We start from the raw sequence: 20,704 nt of genomic DNA on the forward strand, positions 1-20,704 counted from the left end.
GTGGGAACATAGGGCTGAGGGACCATTGGGCTGTGGGAACATTGGGCTGTGGGACCACTGGGCTGTGGGACCACTGGGCTGTGGGACCATTGGGCTGTGGGAACATTGGGCTGTGGGACCATAGGGCTGTGGGACCATTGGGCTGTGGGACCATAGGGCTGTGGGACCACAGGGCTGTGGGACCATTGGGCTGTGGGACCATTGGGATGTGGGACCATTGGGCTGTGGGACCATTGGGCTGTGGGACCATTGGGCTGTGGGACCATTGGGCTGTGGGACCATTGGGCTGTGGGACCATTGGGCTGTGGGACCATAGGGCTGTGGGACCATTGGGCTGTGGGAACATTGGGCTGTGGGAACATTGGGCTGTGGGACCACTGGGCTGTGGGACCATTGGGATGTGGGACCATTGGGCTGTGGGACCATTGGGCTGTGGGACCATTGGGATGTGGGACCACTGGGCTGTGGGACCATTGGGATGTGGGAACATAGGGCTGACCCCTCCAAATCGACAGGCAGTAAGGGGAAGTCCAAAAACAGGCAATGGTACCGGTAAATGCACTGAGGTGAGGTACAGGTGAGTTTATGTACCAGAGGACAGGGGAGACAACGAGACACAGGTGCATCACATTAGGGCGGGGAAAGGTAATCACACAAGGTGGGAAGGCACACAAAGACCGGGAAGTGAACAGACCTGATACGGGACAAGACGCTGAGTAACAAAATAAAACGGGAAATGGAAAATCAAAAAACATGAAAATGAACTTAAAGTGCTAATTTTCAGGTTCATAATTGTATTTAGAAGTTATATCAGAATAGGTTTACATGGTTTAATTAAAATAAAAAATAAATAAAAAAACATCAGCCAGTTTGAGGCTGTGCCCTGACAGTACCTAGGTAAGGACTACTAGCCAGTCAGAAGCAGAGTATGAGGGCGTGCCCTGACAGTACCTAGGTAAGGCACCCCATATTACATATATAAATACTAGCCAGTCAGAACAGAGTATAGGGTGTGCCTGACAGTACCTGGTAGGACTACTAGCCAGTCAGAAACAGAGTATGAGGGCGTGCCCTGACAGTAACTAGGTAAGGACTACTAGCCAGTCAGAAGCAGAGTATGAGGGCGTGCCCTGACAGTAACTAGGTAAGGACTACTAGCCAGTCAGAAGCAGAGTATGAGGGCGTGCCACGCTAGCAGCTAGGCGAGCATTATAACGTGTGTTACAAAGTGACCATGTTTGTCTCTGAAGTAAAGGCTGGACTACAGTAGAGCTGTTTGGAGCAGTTGGTGAACAGTGTTTTCTGTTGGAGATGGTAAGTCCCTTTGGGGGGGACTTTGGGCTTTTTCACTTTGTAAACCTATAACATGCACACAAAAAAAAGATATATAACACAATAAAGGAAAGGGAAAAAAGCCAAAAAGCATAATATGAGCACTTTAACAAACTTGATACAGGAGCAGGACGTGACAGTAGCACATATTTAAGAACAAAATTTGATAAATAAGTTAGGATAATACGGATCCAGAGGAAAAGTCCAATTACGTAAAGCAAGTACAAGTAGAATTTGCAGGTTTAAAACCAGATTTCAAAAACCGTCCCAAAGGGCACAAGTGAGTTGATTTTAAGAAAGTAGAAAATGTACTTTTCTTTTTGCGTGTGAGAATGATGAAAGGAATCTGCCGTGGCACAGCAGAGAGCCTTCGAGAGAGAGAGAGAGAGAGAGAAACGGACAGGGAGAAGCTGGAAGGACAGACACCGAGTTGGCAAGAGGAAGATAATGAGGAAGAGTCAAAGGAGGAGAACATTTGATAACAGTGAACAGAATCTCAACAGTCAGCCCAGTGAGAAATGTCCCTGTGCTGTTACAGAGAGTACAGACAGATATTAAACCCAGCGGAGATATCGCTGACAACTAGGACAGGAATTCGGAAAACTAAACCAATGGCAGGACGGTATTAATGGTAGCCTATATTTTTTTTAAACATACTTTCTCTGAGGAGTGTGTGGATTTCATTTGTGGTTTTCAATCTCTGCAGAAAGTCCATTCGGTTCCTCCTGAAGGGAAACCTGAGACTTTTTCATATCCAAATGAATCGCAGTGTGCTGGCCGTTCTGTTGCACGTTTAAAATGCAAAAAAAAAAAAACTCCCATCATTCTTCCCCGAGTAGCCATCCCTCTCACCATTTTATGAACTTAAAAACCTTTCAGATTATAAACCGGCTCTTCTGCCTCATTTTCCATCTTCGCAGTTAAAAAAAAAGACCAATTACGCGGTATTCAGATGCTTTTACTTAAAGGTGCTGTAGGTAGGATTGTGAAGATCTAGGACTTAGCCCAAAAAATTTGAACATCGACAACTTCTCAGTCCCTCCCCCCCTTTCCGCTGAAGCCCAAAACGGTCTCCTAAGCCCCTCCCCCCACAAGGGAGAGCTGTGCACGATAGAGCGCGTGTGAAGAGGGGAGAAGGGAGGAAACCTATCTGCAGCTCGTGCTAAGGGGGAGGACGCTATGAAATGCATGTGCCTGAGCAGTGATTGACACGCAGTTAGACACCGCCCCCCTGGCCCTGATTGGTGCATCTGAACAGGGCGCTGGGGATTTTTGCAAATCACACTACAGGCTGTAGGTGGAGCCAGAGTTGCCAGATTTTATTTTAAATGACCTGCTTCATGTAGTTCTTCTGGAACATAGGGTCAGTTTCAGCAAAATATGACAGAAAGTTAGTTTTATAAGTCTTACCTACTGTCACCTTTAAGTAAAAGTACTAATACCACACTGTAAAAATACTCTGTGACAAGTAAAAGCTCTGCATTGAAAATGTTAGACTCTCAGCTCCACACAACTCTCTCTGGATTTCTCAGTAGGACTATGTTCAGAAGATTGTGGCGCCCGGCGACTTTCCCGCACAGGAACTCAAGTGAAGATAATGACCTCTTCTGAAGAGTCCTCTCCATGTCCTCCTTGGCTACTAGCATGACATTTGACCTGCTTTCAAAGAGTTTTTCATATAAAAATAAAAGGAAGTCGATATAAGGGTAAAATATTTTGGAAAAAACGACAAAATCGATGACAAAGAGCTTCAAAAACACCGCAAGAAAGTGGAAAAACGTTGGGAAAAGCGCCAAAAGTGTTGAAAAAGTGACAAAATGCAGTAAAAAAAAAAGTGTTGTAAACGTCGAAAATAGCGCCATAAATGTCGACAAAATGTGTGCGTGTCTGTCTGTGTGTGAGAGTAGAAGTAGAAAGTAGCATGAAAAGAAAAGACTCAAGTAAAGTACCTCAATTTTTGTACCTAAGTACAGTACCTGAGTAAATGTACTTCTGTTTAAGAACTCGGAGTCACGCGTTGACAACACAACTCACTGAAGCGCTGAAATGTCACAGTTTGGGGTTTTATTTTAGAAAAAACTGAAATGTCATCACTTTGGTGTTTAATTTACTGCAGTTTTCAACTTCATATCGCCATCTTTTCAATATAAAAATGAAACTCTTCCGGGGAAAATATCCGACAGCCTTCGTGAAGGATGATACGGCGTCATCATTCTGGCATGAAAAGGAAAACGACTCAAGTCGAATACCACAACATTTGTACTTAAGTCCAGTACCGGAGTAAATGTAAATCCCCACGTTAGACTCGCCTCTTCTGCTGCGTTATCCATCTCCACTCTGCCCTCACCGGTGCGGAGAGAATTCCCATCATGCTCTAAACTCTTGGTGACATTCCTGTGGCTGTGTCTTCACCCTTCAGGCCCGACGGTAATGAGAAACTGGAGATTTAATGCTCAGACCGTTAATGACCACAGGAACTCTTATTCACACAGTCTCTGTCTGTCTGCCTGCCTGTCTGTCTGTCTGTGTGTGTGCGTGTGTGTGCGTCTGTCTGTCTGTCTGTGTCTGCCTGTGTGTGTGTGTGTGTGTCTGTCTGTCGCTGTCTGTCATTGTGTGTCTGTCTGTCTGTCTGTCTGTCTGTGTGTTTTGGTCGGTCAGTGTGTGTGTGTGTGTCTTTGTCTATGTGTCTGTCTGTGTGTGTGTGTGTGTGTGTGTGTGTGTGTGTGTGTGTGTGTGTCTGTCTGTGTGTGTGTGTGTGTGAGTGTATTTCTGTCTGTGTGTGTATGTCTGTCTGTCTCTGTGTGTGTGTGTGTCTTTGTCTATGTGTCTGTCTGTCTTTGTCTTGTGTGTGTGTGTGTGTGTGTGTGTTTGTGTGTGTGTGTTTTTGTTTTTTTTTGTGTGTGTGTGTGTGTGTTCTTTGTCTATGTGTCTGTCTGAAGACTCTGCCATCTTCTCTGTATTGGCCCCCACACTTCTCTCCGTGATCAAGCCCTCTCTCGTCCCATTATCTATCTCCAGCCAATCATCATCCCTCTCTCGTCCATTATCTATCTCCAGCCAATCATCATCCCTCTCTCGTCCCATTATCTATCTCCAGCCAATCATCATCCCTCTCTGCATTCCCCGTCACACCTCCCTCAGCGTTCACCCCCCTCCATCCCTCGTAGGTTCAAATCACCCCGATCACGCCAGCTCCCATTGTCAGATCATCCATCTTCACTCTGAAAAACCCAATCATGCCCTCTCCCTCCCTCTCTCTCCCTCTCTCTCCCCCTCTCTCCCCCTCTCTCTCTCTCTCTGCATTCCCTGTCATCCCTCACTCTCTAACGGGAACCATTCATCATCGCGGAGTGTCGGAGGCCGCATCGTTTAGGAACCGCGCAGCGTCGTTAGCGTCTGCTAAATGTGTGTAATGCGCTGGCGCGGGGAGACAAAAGATGAATGGCTTGATTTTAGCGCTTCCTCCTCGCTGGAAGTCGAGTGCTCGTTCTCTAATGCACTTGGCGGCAGAGAGAAAATCATTAGCCCCCGCTGGGGGCGATCGGTCACGTTTAACAAAAGGGAAAAAGAGAGCGCTCGCGATCGTATTTCTGTCCTCACCTCCGCAATAAAAGAAATGGATGGGGGACATTTAGATAGCAGGACAGGTTGCAATCTCTTTTAACTCCTCCCGGAAACGGTCCCGAGTGTAACGAGACGCACGGAGACGCACGCGGGGAGGGATTCTCGCAAGGCAAGGCAGCTTTATTTGTAAAGCACATTTCAGCAACGGGACAATTCAAAGTGCTTTACATAAAAACAGATAAAATACGAAAATAAAAGTTCCAGTGCAGCATAAGAAATTAAACATTAAAGAGCAGTTAAAGCAGTTAAACATATAAAATAGGAGATTTGAGGGTGCTAGTATGGGACAATGTATAAGCCGTTGCTCTATGCACTTCCTTGCCGTTCCCAGAACGGGACGGTCCCATCGGTCTTACTTTGTAATTTCTCTGTATATGCTTATATAGATTGTCATGCAGTTTCAACAGAGCAACTTCAGTATAAGACAGAAAGCACCGGAGCAAAGTACGCATCAAGGAGGTTTGGAGGTGGGGGTTTGTTGCGATTATAAAGTCCTTTTTCTTTTAACCCCTCTGGATGTCCTTGGGTAAAATTTGACACATTTTTTAAAGAGTTTCTATATCAGAAATGTTGGTTTTCTTTCAAACAAATTGTCCAAAAAAATAAATAAACGTGGATGGTTCACTACTTTCACTGAATATGGGTGTTTTAGTCCATTTTATTAGCCTGACCAGCCAGACCCACATCCAGATGTTGAGGTCTGGGAGCTCCCCATTGGTCGGGGCTCAATCCCGGGGGGCGGGATAAACGGTTGTCTTTCAAATTCCCCTCTGCACGCGATAGGATAGCGCTCCAACCAATCAGAGCAACGCTAGCTGATAGATTCAACTTTAAACTCCGAACACATCTTCCCTTTTTTAAGAATGGCTTCAGAGCCGTTCTTTGTTCTTTTCTCAAAGAAAAGCTGAACTACAAGTCTTCCAGAAGACAGCTGTTCATCAGCAGCAGCAGCAAGCCCCGCCCACCGACTCTATACACGATGTGATTGGCCTGACCAGAGTTTGGTTTTTCCAGCTCGCAAGTCAACGGAGAGTGCCTAGACCCCCCCCTCTGGCTGCAACATTATTTTGCTGCCGCTAGGGTGCATCTAGATTTCTGGGCTTCTATTTTATAGCATTTGAAGAAAAAACAACTGATAAAATAACTTTCAAAAAAGTAAAAAAAAAAAAAAAAAAAGTGAGAAAGATTTCAGAAAAACAGTCGAAAAAAAAGTGACAAAAAAAAGAAGGAAAAAGTGTCTTTACAGATCTCCCTAAAAAAATCAATCAGACAGCTGCAGCTGATTCAGAACGCTGCTGCTCGAGTCCTCACTAAGACCAAGAAAGTGGATCACATCGCTCCAGTACTGAAGTCTCTACACTGGCTTCCAGTGCCTCAAAGAATTGATTTCAAAATACTTTTGCTGGTTTATAAATCACTAAACGGTTTAGGGCCAAAATACATTTCTGATCTGCTACTACACTATGACCCACCCAGACCTCTCAGGTGGTCTGGGACAGGTCTGCTTGCTGCCCCCGAGAGTCAGAACTAAACAGGGGGAAGCAGCGTTCAGTTTTTATGCTCCACATATCTGGAACAAACTCCCAGAAACCTGCAGGTCCGCTGCAACTCTCAGTTCTTTTAAATCTAGGCTGAAGACCTATCTTTTTGATGTTGCCTTTCTTTAAATAACCTATTGTGTGTGTGTTTTGTGTGTGTGTGTGTGTGTGTGTGTGTGTGTGTGTGTGTGTGTGTGTGTGTGTGTGTGTGTGTGTGTGTGTGTGTGTGTGTGTGTGTGTGTGTGTGTGTAAAGTGTTTTGGTAGAGCAGGTAAGAGAGTCCTAGTGAGAGAACCAAAGTGTCTCCCCTGTGTTTTCTGACCAGGTGTAAAAAGAGGAGAGACTAAAGACAGTGACTGAAAATGTTAATAGGCAAGACGATCAAAAACACACTGAACATGAACATGACTCACGCGTCCGCCCCATCCGCGCCGCCGTGGGCCCGTCTCCGTCGGGGTAAACGGGCGTGATGGCGACTTTGTACTCCGTATCCGAGAGCAGCGGCTGCAGAATCAGACTGTTCTGACCCGTGGGCACCGTCCTCTGTAAGCAGAGACAAATTCACGATGAAAAGGACCTTTCAGGTGACAAGATGAACAGACTGGGTCCTTCACTAATGGCAGGGTTGGTCCCGACTCCTCCTGGCCACATGTCAAACTCTCCTTTCGGGCAAAATACCGAAACCCCAAAATTACACCTTTGATCGAATATTTGTTTGATGTGTAGTTACTCGATTTTTAAGTTTTGGGGATTTGAATATTCTCTATTGGTCAGGTGCCTTTAGCGATTGTTATTGACTCAAAAAGTCTACTTTAGGGTCATATTTAGATACGCTTGGTCGGGACGTTACTTACTTGCCAATTACTTACCTTTTCCTCTTTCCTCCTTTTCCTCCTTCCTTCCTTCTTTACTTCCACTTCCTTCCTCCCTCCCCTTCCTTCATTCCTTCCTTCCTACTTTCCTTCCTTCCTTCTTCCCTTCTTTTTACGTCCATCTTTCCTTCCTCCCTCCCCTTCCTTCCTTCCTTCCTCCTTTCCTTCCTTCTTTACTTCCATCTTTCCTTCCTCCCTCCCTTCTTTCCTATTCCTTCCTTCTTCCCTTCTTTACGTCCATCTTTCCTCCCTCCCTTCCTCCTTTCCTTCCTTCTTTACGTCCATCTTTCCTTCCTCCCTTCCTTCCTTTCTTCCTTCCTCCTTTCCTTCCTTCCTTCTTTACTTCCATCTTTCCTTCCTCCCTCCCTTCCTTCCTTCCTCCTTTCCTTCCTTCTTTACTTCCATCTTTCCTTCCTCCCTCCATTCTTTCCTTCATCCCTTCCTTCCTTCTTTCCTTCCTCCCTTCTTCCCTTCTTTAGTTTCCTCTTTCCTTCCTCCCTCCCTTCCTTCCTTCCTCCTTTCCTTCCTTCTTTACTTCCATCTTTCCTTCCTCCCTCCCTTCCTTCCTTCCTCCTTTCCTTCCTTCTTTACTTCCATCTTTCCTTCCTCCCTTTCTTTCTCCCTTCCTTCCTTCCTTCTTTAGTTTCCTCTTTCCTTCCTCCCTTCCTTTCTTTCTCCCTTCCTTCTTTACTTTCCTACCTCACTCCCTCCCTCCACCGTGTTTTTGAAAAAGTCCTTTTTTTAATTGCCAATGCCAACGTTTGTTTTTTTTCTACAGCTCAGAGCATCCTACGTCAATCTTTTTCTTTTTTACAGCTAGATGCGCTTGGGACGTACCTTACTTACTTACTTACTTACTTACCGTAACTTTTGGAGAAAAGCAACCCAACGTCAACCTGCGCTGGACTATGTAACCGGCTATCAGGCTCGTCAGTCCGTTTTGCGGCCGGAAACAGTCCCGTAATGTTAGAGTAAACAGAAAACCTCTATCGCTGTCGCACGTTATAGGTAAAAAAAATAAATAATTAAACACAAGCACTGAACTGCCCGGGAGTTTGTGTAACAACAGGTGACTAATGCTGCGTTCCAGACACAATTCTTTTAGCCCGTAAGTTACGACTTCCAAGTCACGACTCAGGACTTGGTAGCGTTCCAGGCAAAGTCACGAAAAACCCTTCTAGCTAGTGTTAGCTAGCTATAAGGGCTACCTAACATTGGCGCTAGCTAGCGCTATAATTGATACTGGGGATTTCTAGTCGCCGACATATTTTGGGCTTCATTTAATAAACATAACCTGCAGTAGTACACAATCGTATGTGTATTGTTTTGATTACAATGTGCGGAATTACTTCACGTTGCCTATTTATGTCTATTTCTCAGCGTTAATCACCGGCGTCTGTACAGCATCAACAGGGGGGTCGCCATTGTTGTTTATGTGTGTGTGTGTGATGTCAAAAACTGTAACTGGGAGTACAACGATGTGGTACCAGTTCACAGGGAGTAAGTTACGGGCTTGACTGTCGTTCCAGGGCGCTTTCGCGGCTAGAAGGGTGTGAAAACGACAGATTTTGGGTTGCCTGGCACGCAACGCATATGTCCTGCAACAACAAAAGCAAAATCTCTTTTCTTTCTCCGTGAATCTAAGCTGCCTTCAAGTGCGGTCGGAAAGGTTGAAAGACTACTCTATTCTACTAAAAATCTTATATATTTGATTTTTTATTAATGTTACAGCGAACACGTGCTATGAACAGCAGGCCAGTCTGACAGTTAGGCTCCACACTCGGCAGGAGAAGCACATGCTGATAGCTTTAATAAGGACTTCCGCTGGCTTTAATTACACATACTGTATATATTTTTTACATTCAGCACTCGAACCCATTCGGCCTCCTTTTTCATAAGCCAAAAAGCTATTATCCATACATTTGTTTCTGTTTATTTATTGCATATTCAATATGTTTGTGTATGCATGCACCAATCCCCAAGGCAAACTCCACGTAAGTGTAACTGATGGAAGGGTTAATGCCCGAAGAGGTGTCCATTGTCAGGTATTAATGGACGACGAAGTTCATTAATACCTGACGATGGACACCTCGAAGGGCATTCGACCGCTTATACCATGGTCACTTGCCAAATATATATATTTTATTAAACCATTAAAGGTCCCATGGCATGAAAATTTCACTTTATGAGGTTTTTTAACATTAATATGAGTTCCCCCAGCCTGCCTATGGTCCCCCAGTGGCTAGAAATGGTGATAGGTGTAAACCGAGCCCTGGGTATCCTGCTCTGCTTTTGAGAAAATGAAAGCTCAGATGGGCCGTTTGAATCTGCTTGTTATGAGGTCATAACAAGCAAGCGGTTACCCCCTTTCTCTGCTTTGCCCCGCCAGAGAATTTGGCCAACCCATGAGAGAGGAGAGAGAGAGACATCATGGCTTTCAAACGAGCAAAGTGGCAGTTGGTCAAGCGCACACCCCCCACCCTCCACCTTGCCACTTCCCTCCTCTTCCTCAATAGCTACAGACACAGAAATGGGTACATCCTACGGAAAGCTCATTGTGGGACTGGCTCTAGTGGCTGTAATTCTGCACCAAGGCTGAATTTCAGGAAAGAGACTTCAGATCCAGTATTAGGGGACCACTAAGGTCTATATAAAAGAGACTTCAGATACAGTATTAGGGGACCACTAAGGTCTATATAAAAGAGACTTCAGATACAGTATTAGGGGACCACTAAGGTCTATATAAAAGAGACTTCAGATACAGTATTAGGGGACCACTAAGGTCTATATAAAAGCATCCAAAGAGCACCATGTCATGGGAACTTTAAGTTATATTTGAGTTGGTTTTACAATCGAAATCTAAAGTTTTTCCAAACAGTAACTCCTCCGTTGGGTGCCTGGTTAGCTCACTTGGTGGAGCGGGCGCTCGTATATAGAGGTTTACTCCTCGGGGCAGCGGCCGCGGGTTCGACTCCGACCTGCGGCCCTTTGCTGCATGTCATCCCAATCTCTCTTTCTCTTTTTTTTTTTTTTTTTTTTCTTTCCCACTCTCTCTCTCTCTCTCTCTCTCTCTCTCTCTCTCTCTCTCTCTCTCTCTCTCTCTCTCTCTCTCTCTCTCTCCCCTTTCAAGTCTAAACTGCCATATACAAATCAAGGCCTAAAATGCCCCAAAAAAGAATCTTCGTCCGTCTCCTTTGTATTCTGTGCATGTACAGTCTAGCCCGGCTCCGTCCACAAACCCTCTTAAAAAAATAAATAATACACTTTCTCAGACGTGTCTGTCCGTCAGACAAACACTGCGGGCCTAGACAAATCAATTTCAGCCCAGCATGATGAAAAAGGCAGCAAGTCTCTAAACTGTCACCGAGCCACAAAGTTGCAAGAAAGCGCCTTCAGCTACACTCCTATTACTCCACTTTGTAAAAGCAAACATGGCTTCATAAAGTATTTATAGGATCCAGGAACCCAATCCAGCTTTGACAGAGGCTATCTGTGCAGGCCCAGAATATTAAGTTGGAGCCGTCTGAGACTTTGCTCGAAGGCAAACTGCATGGGGGAGCGCACGATGTCAGGTGATTATGCTAGTAAGCAAATATAGCAACGTGTCTGATAAACTGCACAGCTGCAGCCCGACAAAGAGTCACTCCAAAATGAAACCAGACTTCGACCCTTCCCACTAACCGTAACAAACTCACGGGATGAAATGTATCTCGTTATGAGACTCCCATGAGTCCAGGGGGTCCAGGGAGCGATATTTCTTCCCCCCACTATGGCCACGCCAAGACCCGCCCCTTCAATAGCATTCACACACTACTATTGGCCAGGCCGTCCATGCTTACATGTACAGGTCCTCTCTAGACCCTATTTTATGATGGATTTTAAATTATTTATGGTTATTTATTGTGTGGCACTTTTTAACTTTTAAAGCATTTTTAAACATAGCACTTATTACTACTTTTTAATGGTTATGTGTATATATTCTTTTAACCTCAAGGGCAAGTAACTCACACAGTAATTATGACTCCTTTAAAATGTTAAAATGTTTGAGTTTAAATAAGATTTTTTTAATATTGGGATAGAATTTATTATGTATTGGGACGCCGGGCTATTTATTTATTTACATAACTCATACATATATAACTCATACATATATACACACACATATATATATCTATATATATATATATATATATATATATATATATATTTTTTTTTATTTTTTTATTTTTTTTTTTTTTTTTTTTTATTTATATATATTTAATTATTTATATATATATATATATATATATATATATATATTATTTATTTCATGTATTTATTTTGTTATGCCTCTAGGAGAGACACCAGGGTAGTTGTGGAGGTGACCTTTTAATATCTTATCTATATTTTAATATCGTCTTTTAAACACCTTTTTTTTTAATATACCCGAACCCGATTTTTTAAGGAGTTCTTTAAGTGTTTTATTCACACCAGTGGTCCCCTTGTGCCCTAACCCTAACCTTAACCACTTGAGGTCAAATGCCTGACCCCAACCAATCGAGCTGCTTCGTAGGGCGGGTCTTGGCGTGGCCATCGTGGTAAAAAATTGGTAATTTTGCGTCCAGGGAGCACTCGGGGCCAACAGGGAACGGATGATGAGAATTACACCCAGACTTCAAGAAGTTCTTTCACTGGCGGACGAAAGGGTCTTATCCTTAAACTGGGCTGTCTCTGCAGCAGAATGGCGCGCAAGCGTTTTTTTCATATTTGGTGCTACATGACGAGAGACAAAAAAAAGAAGCTGCGATATTCCCTTTCACTCAAAAGGTAGAAAACCTACAACTACCAGAATGCACTGCGCCACACTGGATCAATAAATGCCTTCCTTCCTTCCTTCCTTCGTTACGTCCATCTTTCCTCCCTCCCTTCCGTCCTTCCTCCTTTCCTTACTTCCTTACGTCCATCTTTCCTTCCTCCCTCCCTTTTTCCTTCCTTCATCCCTCCATTCCTCCCTTCCTTCCTTCTTTACTTTCCTCTTTCCTACCTCCCCTCCTCCTTTCCTTCCTTCTTTACGTCCATCTTTCCTTCCTCCCTGCTTTCCTTCCTCCCTCCCTTCTTTCCTTCATTCATCCCTCCATTCCTTCCTTCCTTCCTACTTTCCTTCCTCCCTTCTTCCCTTCTTTACGTCCATATTTCCTTCCATCCTCCCTCCCTTCCTCCCTCCCTTCTTTCCTTCCTTCATCCCTCCATTTCTCCCTTACTTCCTTCCTCCCTCCCTTTCTCCCTTCCTTCCTTCCTTCCCTCTTTCCTACCTCCCTCCACTGTGTTTTTGAAAAAGTCCTTTTTTTAATTGCCAATGCCAACGTTATTTTTTTTCTGCAGCTAAGAGCGTCCTACGTCAATCTTTTTTTTTCTTTACAGCTGACCAAAGGCAAGCTGACCAATGACAAGCGGGCATATCGAGACCTGTCGTTTCCATGACAACAAGAGAAAAAAAAAAGATGGAGAAGGTGCCGACAGACTTGGTGCTAGTGTCGGAGAACGGCAAATTATATGATATGACTCGCTTTGTTTTATCCAACGTTAGCATCAGCACCGCTCTCTCTCTCTCTCTCTCTCTGTTCATTCTCTCGCTCGCTCGACCACTTTGGTTTATCTCGCCACCGCTCCACATACATAGCACTCTCGGATTCTGTAGCAGTGGCTGTTGTCATAGCAACAAAAGATGCTCTGGGGTGCTTTTTGAAACCAAAACGCTGCCAGCTTTTTGAACTACAAAAGCGCCCTAGTCAACTTTTCTTGTCAAAAAAGGCTTTTGTTTTTGACCATTTTGGCCTTTAAATCGATTTAAATCGAGGGCGAAGAGAGAGCGGTAAGACATGCAGCAAAGGGGCCACAGGTCTGACCCTGGGCCATCGGCGAAGACTGACCTCGCAATGGGCACGCCTCCCAGGTGAGCTACCAGGCTCCCTGGAACGCTGGATGCAATTTAACCAGCTGAGACGCATTAGCCTGAAAGATACACGAAACAGACCCAAACTGGTCACAAAATCGACTGAAAGGCATCAAAGGTCTGGCGATCGAGGCGGGATGACATGAAGGATGACAAATAAACTTGAAGACAGGAGTTGATTCTTTGCCAGAGAAAATCTGTAACAGAAGGAAAACCGAAACTTTTTATCTTCCCTTGACAACGTTTTTTTATCCTCGAACAACATGTTCTGAGCAATATATAAATTCTGTTTACACACAGCGGAATTGCACTTGGTGCCCTGCAGCTTTTGGTTTTATTGGGACACATTGAATGAAGCAGCCCGGGAAATAACGGAGTTTCCTTCGCGAGTTCAGCTTCCCAGCTGTGTGGACAGATGGTCTGCAGAGTGGAGTCGCCTCACGGCTGGCGAAGACAGCAACCGAGACATATGAACGGGCATAACCATTAAAGGGTGATTTCTGTAGTTTTCAATCTGGACCCTATTTTCCCATGTGACTTATTGAACAAAAATCTTTGAAGTTGGTCCAGCGAGAACGCTGTAACCGGTAGCCCCAAAACTGGGCGAAAATGCAATTTGCGTCCACTAAAAGTTCTGTTTTTGCCGCTGACAGGCTCAGATTATTATTCTAAGTGTCTGACAACATTATGGAAAGGATCCCTACAGAGATAGACCTTTTAGTTAAAGAGAAAGTTATTTAACCAGAAAGAACTCTAAATTCGCCATCTCTAAACCCACCAGACTCCAATCGACTTTTAGCGTGTATAGAGCCAGCATATTTCCACCAGACTCCATGTAAATAATCAGGACTTTTAGCGTGTATAGAGCCAGCATATCTCCACCAGACTCCATGTAAATAATCAGGACTTTTAGCGTGTATAGAGCCAGCATATCTCCACCAGACTCCATGTAAATAATCAAGACTTTTAGTGTGTATAGAGCCAGCATATCTCCACCAGACTCCATGTAAATAATCAGGACTTTTAGCGTGTATAGAGCCAGCATATTTCCACCAGACTCCATGTAAATAATCAGGACTTTTAGCGTGTATAGAGCCAGCATATCTCCACCAGACTCCATGTAAATAATCAGGACTTTTAGCGTGTATAGAGCCAGCATATTTCCACCAGACTCCATGTAAATAATCAGTACTTTTAGCGTGTATAGAGCCAGCATATCTCCACCAGACTCCATGTAAATAATCAGGACTTTTAGCGTGTATAGAGCCAGCATATCTCCACCAGACTCCATGTAAATAATCAGGACTTTTAGCGTGTATAGAGCCAGCATATCTCCACCAGACTCCATGTAAATAATCAGGACTTTTAGCGTGTATAGAGTAAGCATGTTTCCCCCATGTTAATGGGTGAATTAAGGATTTATTTCAACCAAACCAGAGTGGTAATTGGTTGGAACAGTGGAAAGACGAACCAAGGCAGCTTTTGAGAGTTGATTTTTGTCTCTGTCAACTTTGAATAAAGTGTGTTTTTATGATGATAGAATGAGTGGTTATTTAAATAGAGTCTGGTGGCGATACTATTGCATTGTTCAAAGGGTAAATGTAGGAAACTTGATTTGTGTGACTCTGCATAGCGATTTCGGGGCAGTTTCATATGAATCTATCTCTGTAGGGATCCTTTCCTTAAAATAATGATCTGAGCCTGTCAGTGGCAAAAACAGCACTTTAAGTGGACGCAATCTGACGTCAGGCGTCAGGAGTATCTGACACCAGATGAAAGACGCAAATGCTGGAAAAAGTCTGTTTTATCATCCGAGCTGCATCAATCACTGACGTGTATGACAGGTACGCGTCATCAGCGAGGTTGTTTTGGCAGAGATGGAAATTTAAATGGAAGTTGTTTTTCAGATAAATGTGATTTGAGTTGAGCCGGTCGACAGTTTCGGGGATAAAAGCAGTGAAGAGACAATGAACCACAGACAGCTATTCGCACCCTCTCCAGACTGCTCATTCAGAGGAAAAGAGAAAAAAGCATTACAAAGGAGAAAGTTTTGGACTTTTGGAGAACTATGGCACCTGTGTTGTTGAGACAACTCTTCAACTTTAGTTCGTTTTTTAACCCTTTGTGTTGTCTTCCCGTCGACCGTAAAGTTTGTTATTCTGGGTCAATATTTTAAATTGAAAAAATTGGCCGTCTTTTTCGGGGGGGTTTTGTCACTTTTTTCAACGTTTTTGTCAATTTTATTTCAAATTTTTTCAACGTTTGTCAATTTCCCGTTGTTTTCGTCGCTTTTCCCTTTCTTTTTGTCACTTTTTTCAACGTTTTTGTCAATAAAAAAATACTTTTCCGATGTTTTTGTTAATTTTGTCAAGCGTTTTTTGTAAAAAATTAACTTTCCATGTTTTTGTCACTTCCGATTTTTCTTAAATTTTTTCAATGTTTTTGTTAATTTTTGCTTTTTTTGGCTTTTTTTTTTCTCTTCTTTTTTTCAAAAGCTATACAATTGAATAAAACACCCACATTTAATGAAAGTAGTGAACTGATCATTTATTTGACTTTTGATTCTGGGCGTGCTTTGACTTTTGCATTCTGGGCGTGCTGGTCTTACAGGGAGGTGTATTCAGGTGCATTCTGGGCGTTTTGCTATCTTGAGGCAGCAGGAAGTGATGGCGCCATTGACCAACAAAAACCTGGTCTAAAGTCAATAACGCAGCATTTCATTGTTATTTTAACAGAGCATTAGTAAAACGCTCCTAGGCTCGTGCACAGCGCTCACACACTATGCTTGTTACACACACACACACACACACACACACACACACACACACACACACACACACACGCAGAAGATTACAAATATAAATAATAGGGTGCAAATCCTCCATCATAACAGCAATGCTCCAAGGTCCAAACACGCCTGGCTTTTAAAGGGAATGGGAGATGATCTCTGATTGGTTGATTGCATGTTACGCCCAAAACACACCTATGATTAATGAAGACACTAAGTACAACCCTTTAGGACCACCAGCAAAAGTGAATTCGTCACGCCCTAAACGCCACGCCGTGCGCTTAGATCGTTAAAATAGGGCCCAAAATGGGATAACTTCAGAAATCAATCACATGTAAACAAGTATATATATATAGATTTTTTTTTTTGGGCTTTATAATGGCTGGTGTCCCTGCCTTGGCAGCAAACAACAACAACTTGCTTTGAACAAAGCCTGAGAGGAACCCTGCCAGTTTCTTCCTTCAGCAGATAGACATCTGAAGAGTTGCTGTTGAGCGCTGCACTTGGTGATTCAGGACCTGACCCGATTGCCAAACAGAGCCCACAGCTGTTCGCACTTTGATAAGAGATCTCATTTAACAAGCCGCTGGTGCGAGCAGCTGGCAGCTCTTTATTGTCAGGATGAAAAGGCTGATGTGGGACCTGTGGCCAGAGTCACCCGCAGAGAGACACACAGACACCGACACTATACAATACATCTTTTTTTTTTTTTTAACGCTATCGCGATATCAACTGCCGCAATATAAACATCGCAAAAGGCTGCGACATATCGCCATAGCCACTCAGAGATTTTTTTCTGTTAGTTGATAGAAAATATCAGTAGAAAACTGCACATTATAATTTAACGGTTCAAATCAACGTGTAAAATGTTTTAAAGAATTTCCTTTTTTATTTAAAAATTCAACAAGCAATTTGTTGCATTTTAGCAGAATACTGAAAGCAGCAGAAATGCAGAACTGAGTACACTCTAATATCTGTTTATCGCAAATAAAATCCTTATCGCGATATTCTACAATGTTTTCGCATATTGCTAATTTTCCTCATATCGTGCAGCCCTGACACACACACACACACACAGACAGACACAGAAACATACACACACACACACACACACACACACACACACAGAAACACACACACAAGTTTGTGGCACTATCTTTGTGGGGACCCGTCATTATGTCAATGACTAACCCCTTTTCCTAGCCCCTTACCCTAACCTTAACCATCCCAACTAAATGCCTAACCTTAACCCTTACCCTAACCTTAACCATCACAACTAAATGCCTAACCTTAACCCTTACTCTCACCTTAACCATCACAACTAAATGCCTAACCTTAACCCTTACCTAACCTTATCCAACTAAATTGCCTAACCTTAACCCTTACTCTCACCTTAACCATCACAACTAAATGCCTAACCTTAACCCTTACCCTAACCTTAACCATCACAACTAAATGCCTAACCTTAACCCTTACTCTCACCTTAACCATCACAACTAAATGCCTAACCTTAACCCTTACCCTAACCTTAACCATCCCAACTAAATGCCTAACCTTAACCCTTACTCTCACCTTAACCATCACAACTAAATGCCTAACCTTAACCCTTACTCTCACCTTAACCATCACAACTAAATGCCTAACCTTAACCCTTACCCTAACCTTAACCATCACAACTAAATGCCTAACCTTAACCCTTACCCTCACCTTAACCATCACAACTAAATGCCTAACCTTAACCCTTACCCTAACCATCACAACTAAATGTCTAACCTTAACTGTTACCCTCACCCTAACTATTACCTAAGTCTAACACTAACCCTCAAACAGCCCTTTAAATTTAATGGACACCACAAAGCTGTCGGGACCCCACAAATTATAGTGGACTACCGGTTTTGGACCCCACAAATATAGTTAAACAAGCGCCGCACACACACACAAACACACACACACACACAATGTCGATATAATATCGATATATTGCCCGGACGTAATGTGAGCAGCCAAAACTATCAAATCTGATCAAAGCACTAAACATTGCAGTGTGACCGTAGCTTAAGCCAAATCACGTAAGGAAGACTTAAGGGTATACCTCCTTCCTTCATTTCCTTCCTTTCCCTCCATTCCACCCCTCTCCACCATCTCCATTCCATTTCTAAACCACCTTCATTCCATCCATATTCCACTTCAAACTAAGATCCACTGTCATTCCTCCATTTCATGTTTCCCACCTTCTCCACTTCCATTTCCATTCCTTTATTCCTTCCATTCCATTTTCCTTCCATTCTTCTACTATTTCTTCCATTTATTTCTTTCATTATATCCATTCCATTTCTCACTATTTCAAGTTATTTCATTTATTTTCTTCTTTTCCATGTCCAATATTCTATTACAAGATCAAGTCCCTCTTTATTTCTTCCATTTCTTCTATTTTATCCTGTCATTTCTATTATATCCACTATTCCATTCATCTATATTTCATTTATATTTATTTCAAGTTATTTCGTTTCTATTTTTGATTCCTCCTTCTTTATGTGTCTATTTTATACATGTCTGCTTGTCTTTTCTTTATTTTTATATTATGCTCTCTCCATTTCTCTCCGTTATTTTCTTCCTTTTCCTGGGGCTCACAAGGTTCTATATTCTCCGTTTCTTCCCTTCCATTCTGGGGTTGTGGGATTTTGTCTTCATGGTTCTCTTTCTGTGTGTTCTCTGTGTGCATTTATTTTTGTTCTCAGTCATTCTGCTGTGATTCTGTTTCTATATTTTCCTGTGTCTTGGTTATTTATTTCATGCTCTTCTACAGGGGCTGTTGGGTTATTTGGAACAATTCTAAGTACTATATTATGTTGTCACTGTTCGGGGTTGATTCAAGTTGATCCATCTCAGGGGTTCTCAGTGGGACTTGGCGTTCAGGGGTCGTCCTTCCACAGGCCTGGGATCCACTGGGCTCGTCTCTCGCTCCCGTGTGGCCACTAGGGCTTCTTCTTTCCAGTGTGTGTTGTCATTTCCTCCTCGTGTTCCTCCTCCAGCCATTCCACCTCCTGTGCGTTCTGTCTTTCCTTGTGGTGTCTCCCAGTCTGTGTGGTCTGTCTTGTCGTGGTCGATCAGTGGGATCCATGGCTCAGTGTGGGCCTTCAGTTCTGTGTCCTCTGTGTCATGTGTCTGTCTTGGTCTTCTGTCCTTAGTTCGGTTGTCTGGGGTTCTGTCGGTCGGCCTCCTTGGATCTCTTTTCCTCGTGTGGTCGTCATTTCTGTCGTTCTGTCTCCGTGTCTACTGTTTCAGTCATAAAGTTAGTGTGTGTGTGTGTGTGTGTGTGTGTGTGTGTCTGTCTGCCTCTTTCTGTCTGTCTCTCTCTCTCTCTCCTCCTGCCTCACATGTGTCTCTGTCTCTGTCTCTCTCTGTCTCTCTCTCTTCTCCTGTCTCTCTCTCTCTCTACTGTCTCTCTGTCTCTCTTGTCTCTCTCTGTCTCTTCTCTCTCTCTCTCTCTGTCTCCTGTCTGTCTCTGTCTCTCTCTCTGTCTGTGTCATGTCTGTATGTATGTCACATGTGTGTGTGTCTCATGTCATGTGTCTGTGTGTATGTGTGTGTGTCTTCTCCTCCACATACGTATATGTGTGTGTGTGGAGGTTTGTTTTTTCATGTGCTGGGTGCACATGACTAGTGCTTCAGGAAGGAGCTACGCTACACGGGATCTGTAGCTGGACAGGCGCAACAACAGGGCGTACTGCTGCTGCCTTGTTTCTTGAATTGGTCGGGGGAAGGCTCCTAAAGGCTGGATGGTAATTGGCTTTTGGCCAAGGCTGTTTGGTTGGGTAAGGACCCTGAGACCGGTGCTAATGTCAGGCACTGGTGTTTATGCGCGAAACAACCGTTATCTACTCGGTTGAAAGGAGCGCGCCGATTTGATTGACCTTATTTAGGAAATGCCACCGATGCTTCTCTCTGATCCTCAGCAGATTGGGGGAACTGAAGGCTATCGCCATACTTTGGAACAGCTAGTTAACACTACACTTAGCCAGCAGGTAACGTTAGCCTACCAGTTAGCTAGTCAACACTACACTTAGTGTGTTTAATTACCCCTGCAGCAGAGTAGCGTTAGCGCCGTTAGCTGGATTAACACTACACTTAGCAGCAAGGTAGCCTTAGCCTACCGTTAGCTAGTTAACACTACACACTAGCAGCAGGTAACGTTAGCCTACCGTTAGCTAGTTTAACACTACACTTAGCAGCAGGTGCGCGTTAGCCTGCCGTTAGCTTAGTTAACACTACACTTAGCAGCAGGTAACGTTAGCCTACCGTTAGCTAGTTTGCGGCGGGGCTGCGGGTTTGTTACTGCCAGCGACAGAGCTTAAAATAGTTGGCTAGTTAATGAAACTAACTGGCAAATTGGTTAGCTGAGTTGTGGTTAATAAGAAAAAAGAAAAAAGTTAGTGCGTTGTAAATAAGAGGGTTAACACTACACTTAGCAGCAGGTAACCTTAGCCTACCGTTAGCTAGTTAACACTACACTTAGCAGCAGGTAACGTTAGCCTACCGTTAGCTAGCAGCTGGATTAAACACGGTTCAAATGTCTACAGCTAAACGGTGTGAAGTGTGTCTGTATTTCACTGGAGAGG

At 43.6% G+C, this 20,704-nt stretch overlaps 1 protein-coding gene across 1 annotated transcript in view; it reads right to left on the minus strand.

Moving 5' to 3' along the window:
• The window catches only part of LOC120570939 (collagen alpha-1(XIV) chain-like), a 333,908-nt gene that overhangs the window by 191,448 nt on the left and 121,756 nt on the right, over positions 1–20,704 (minus strand). Inside the window, 1 exon segment of the mRNA XM_039819635.1 lies at positions 6,907–7,036. Coding sequence (XP_039675569.1) covers positions 6,907–7,036 — 130 coding nt within the window.

Source organism: Perca fluviatilis, chromosome 13 (assembly GCF_010015445.1).
Source record: "Perca fluviatilis chromosome 13, GENO_Pfluv_1.0, whole genome shotgun sequence".
NCBI classification, from domain to species: Eukaryota; Metazoa; Chordata; class Actinopteri; order Perciformes; family Percidae; genus Perca; species Perca fluviatilis.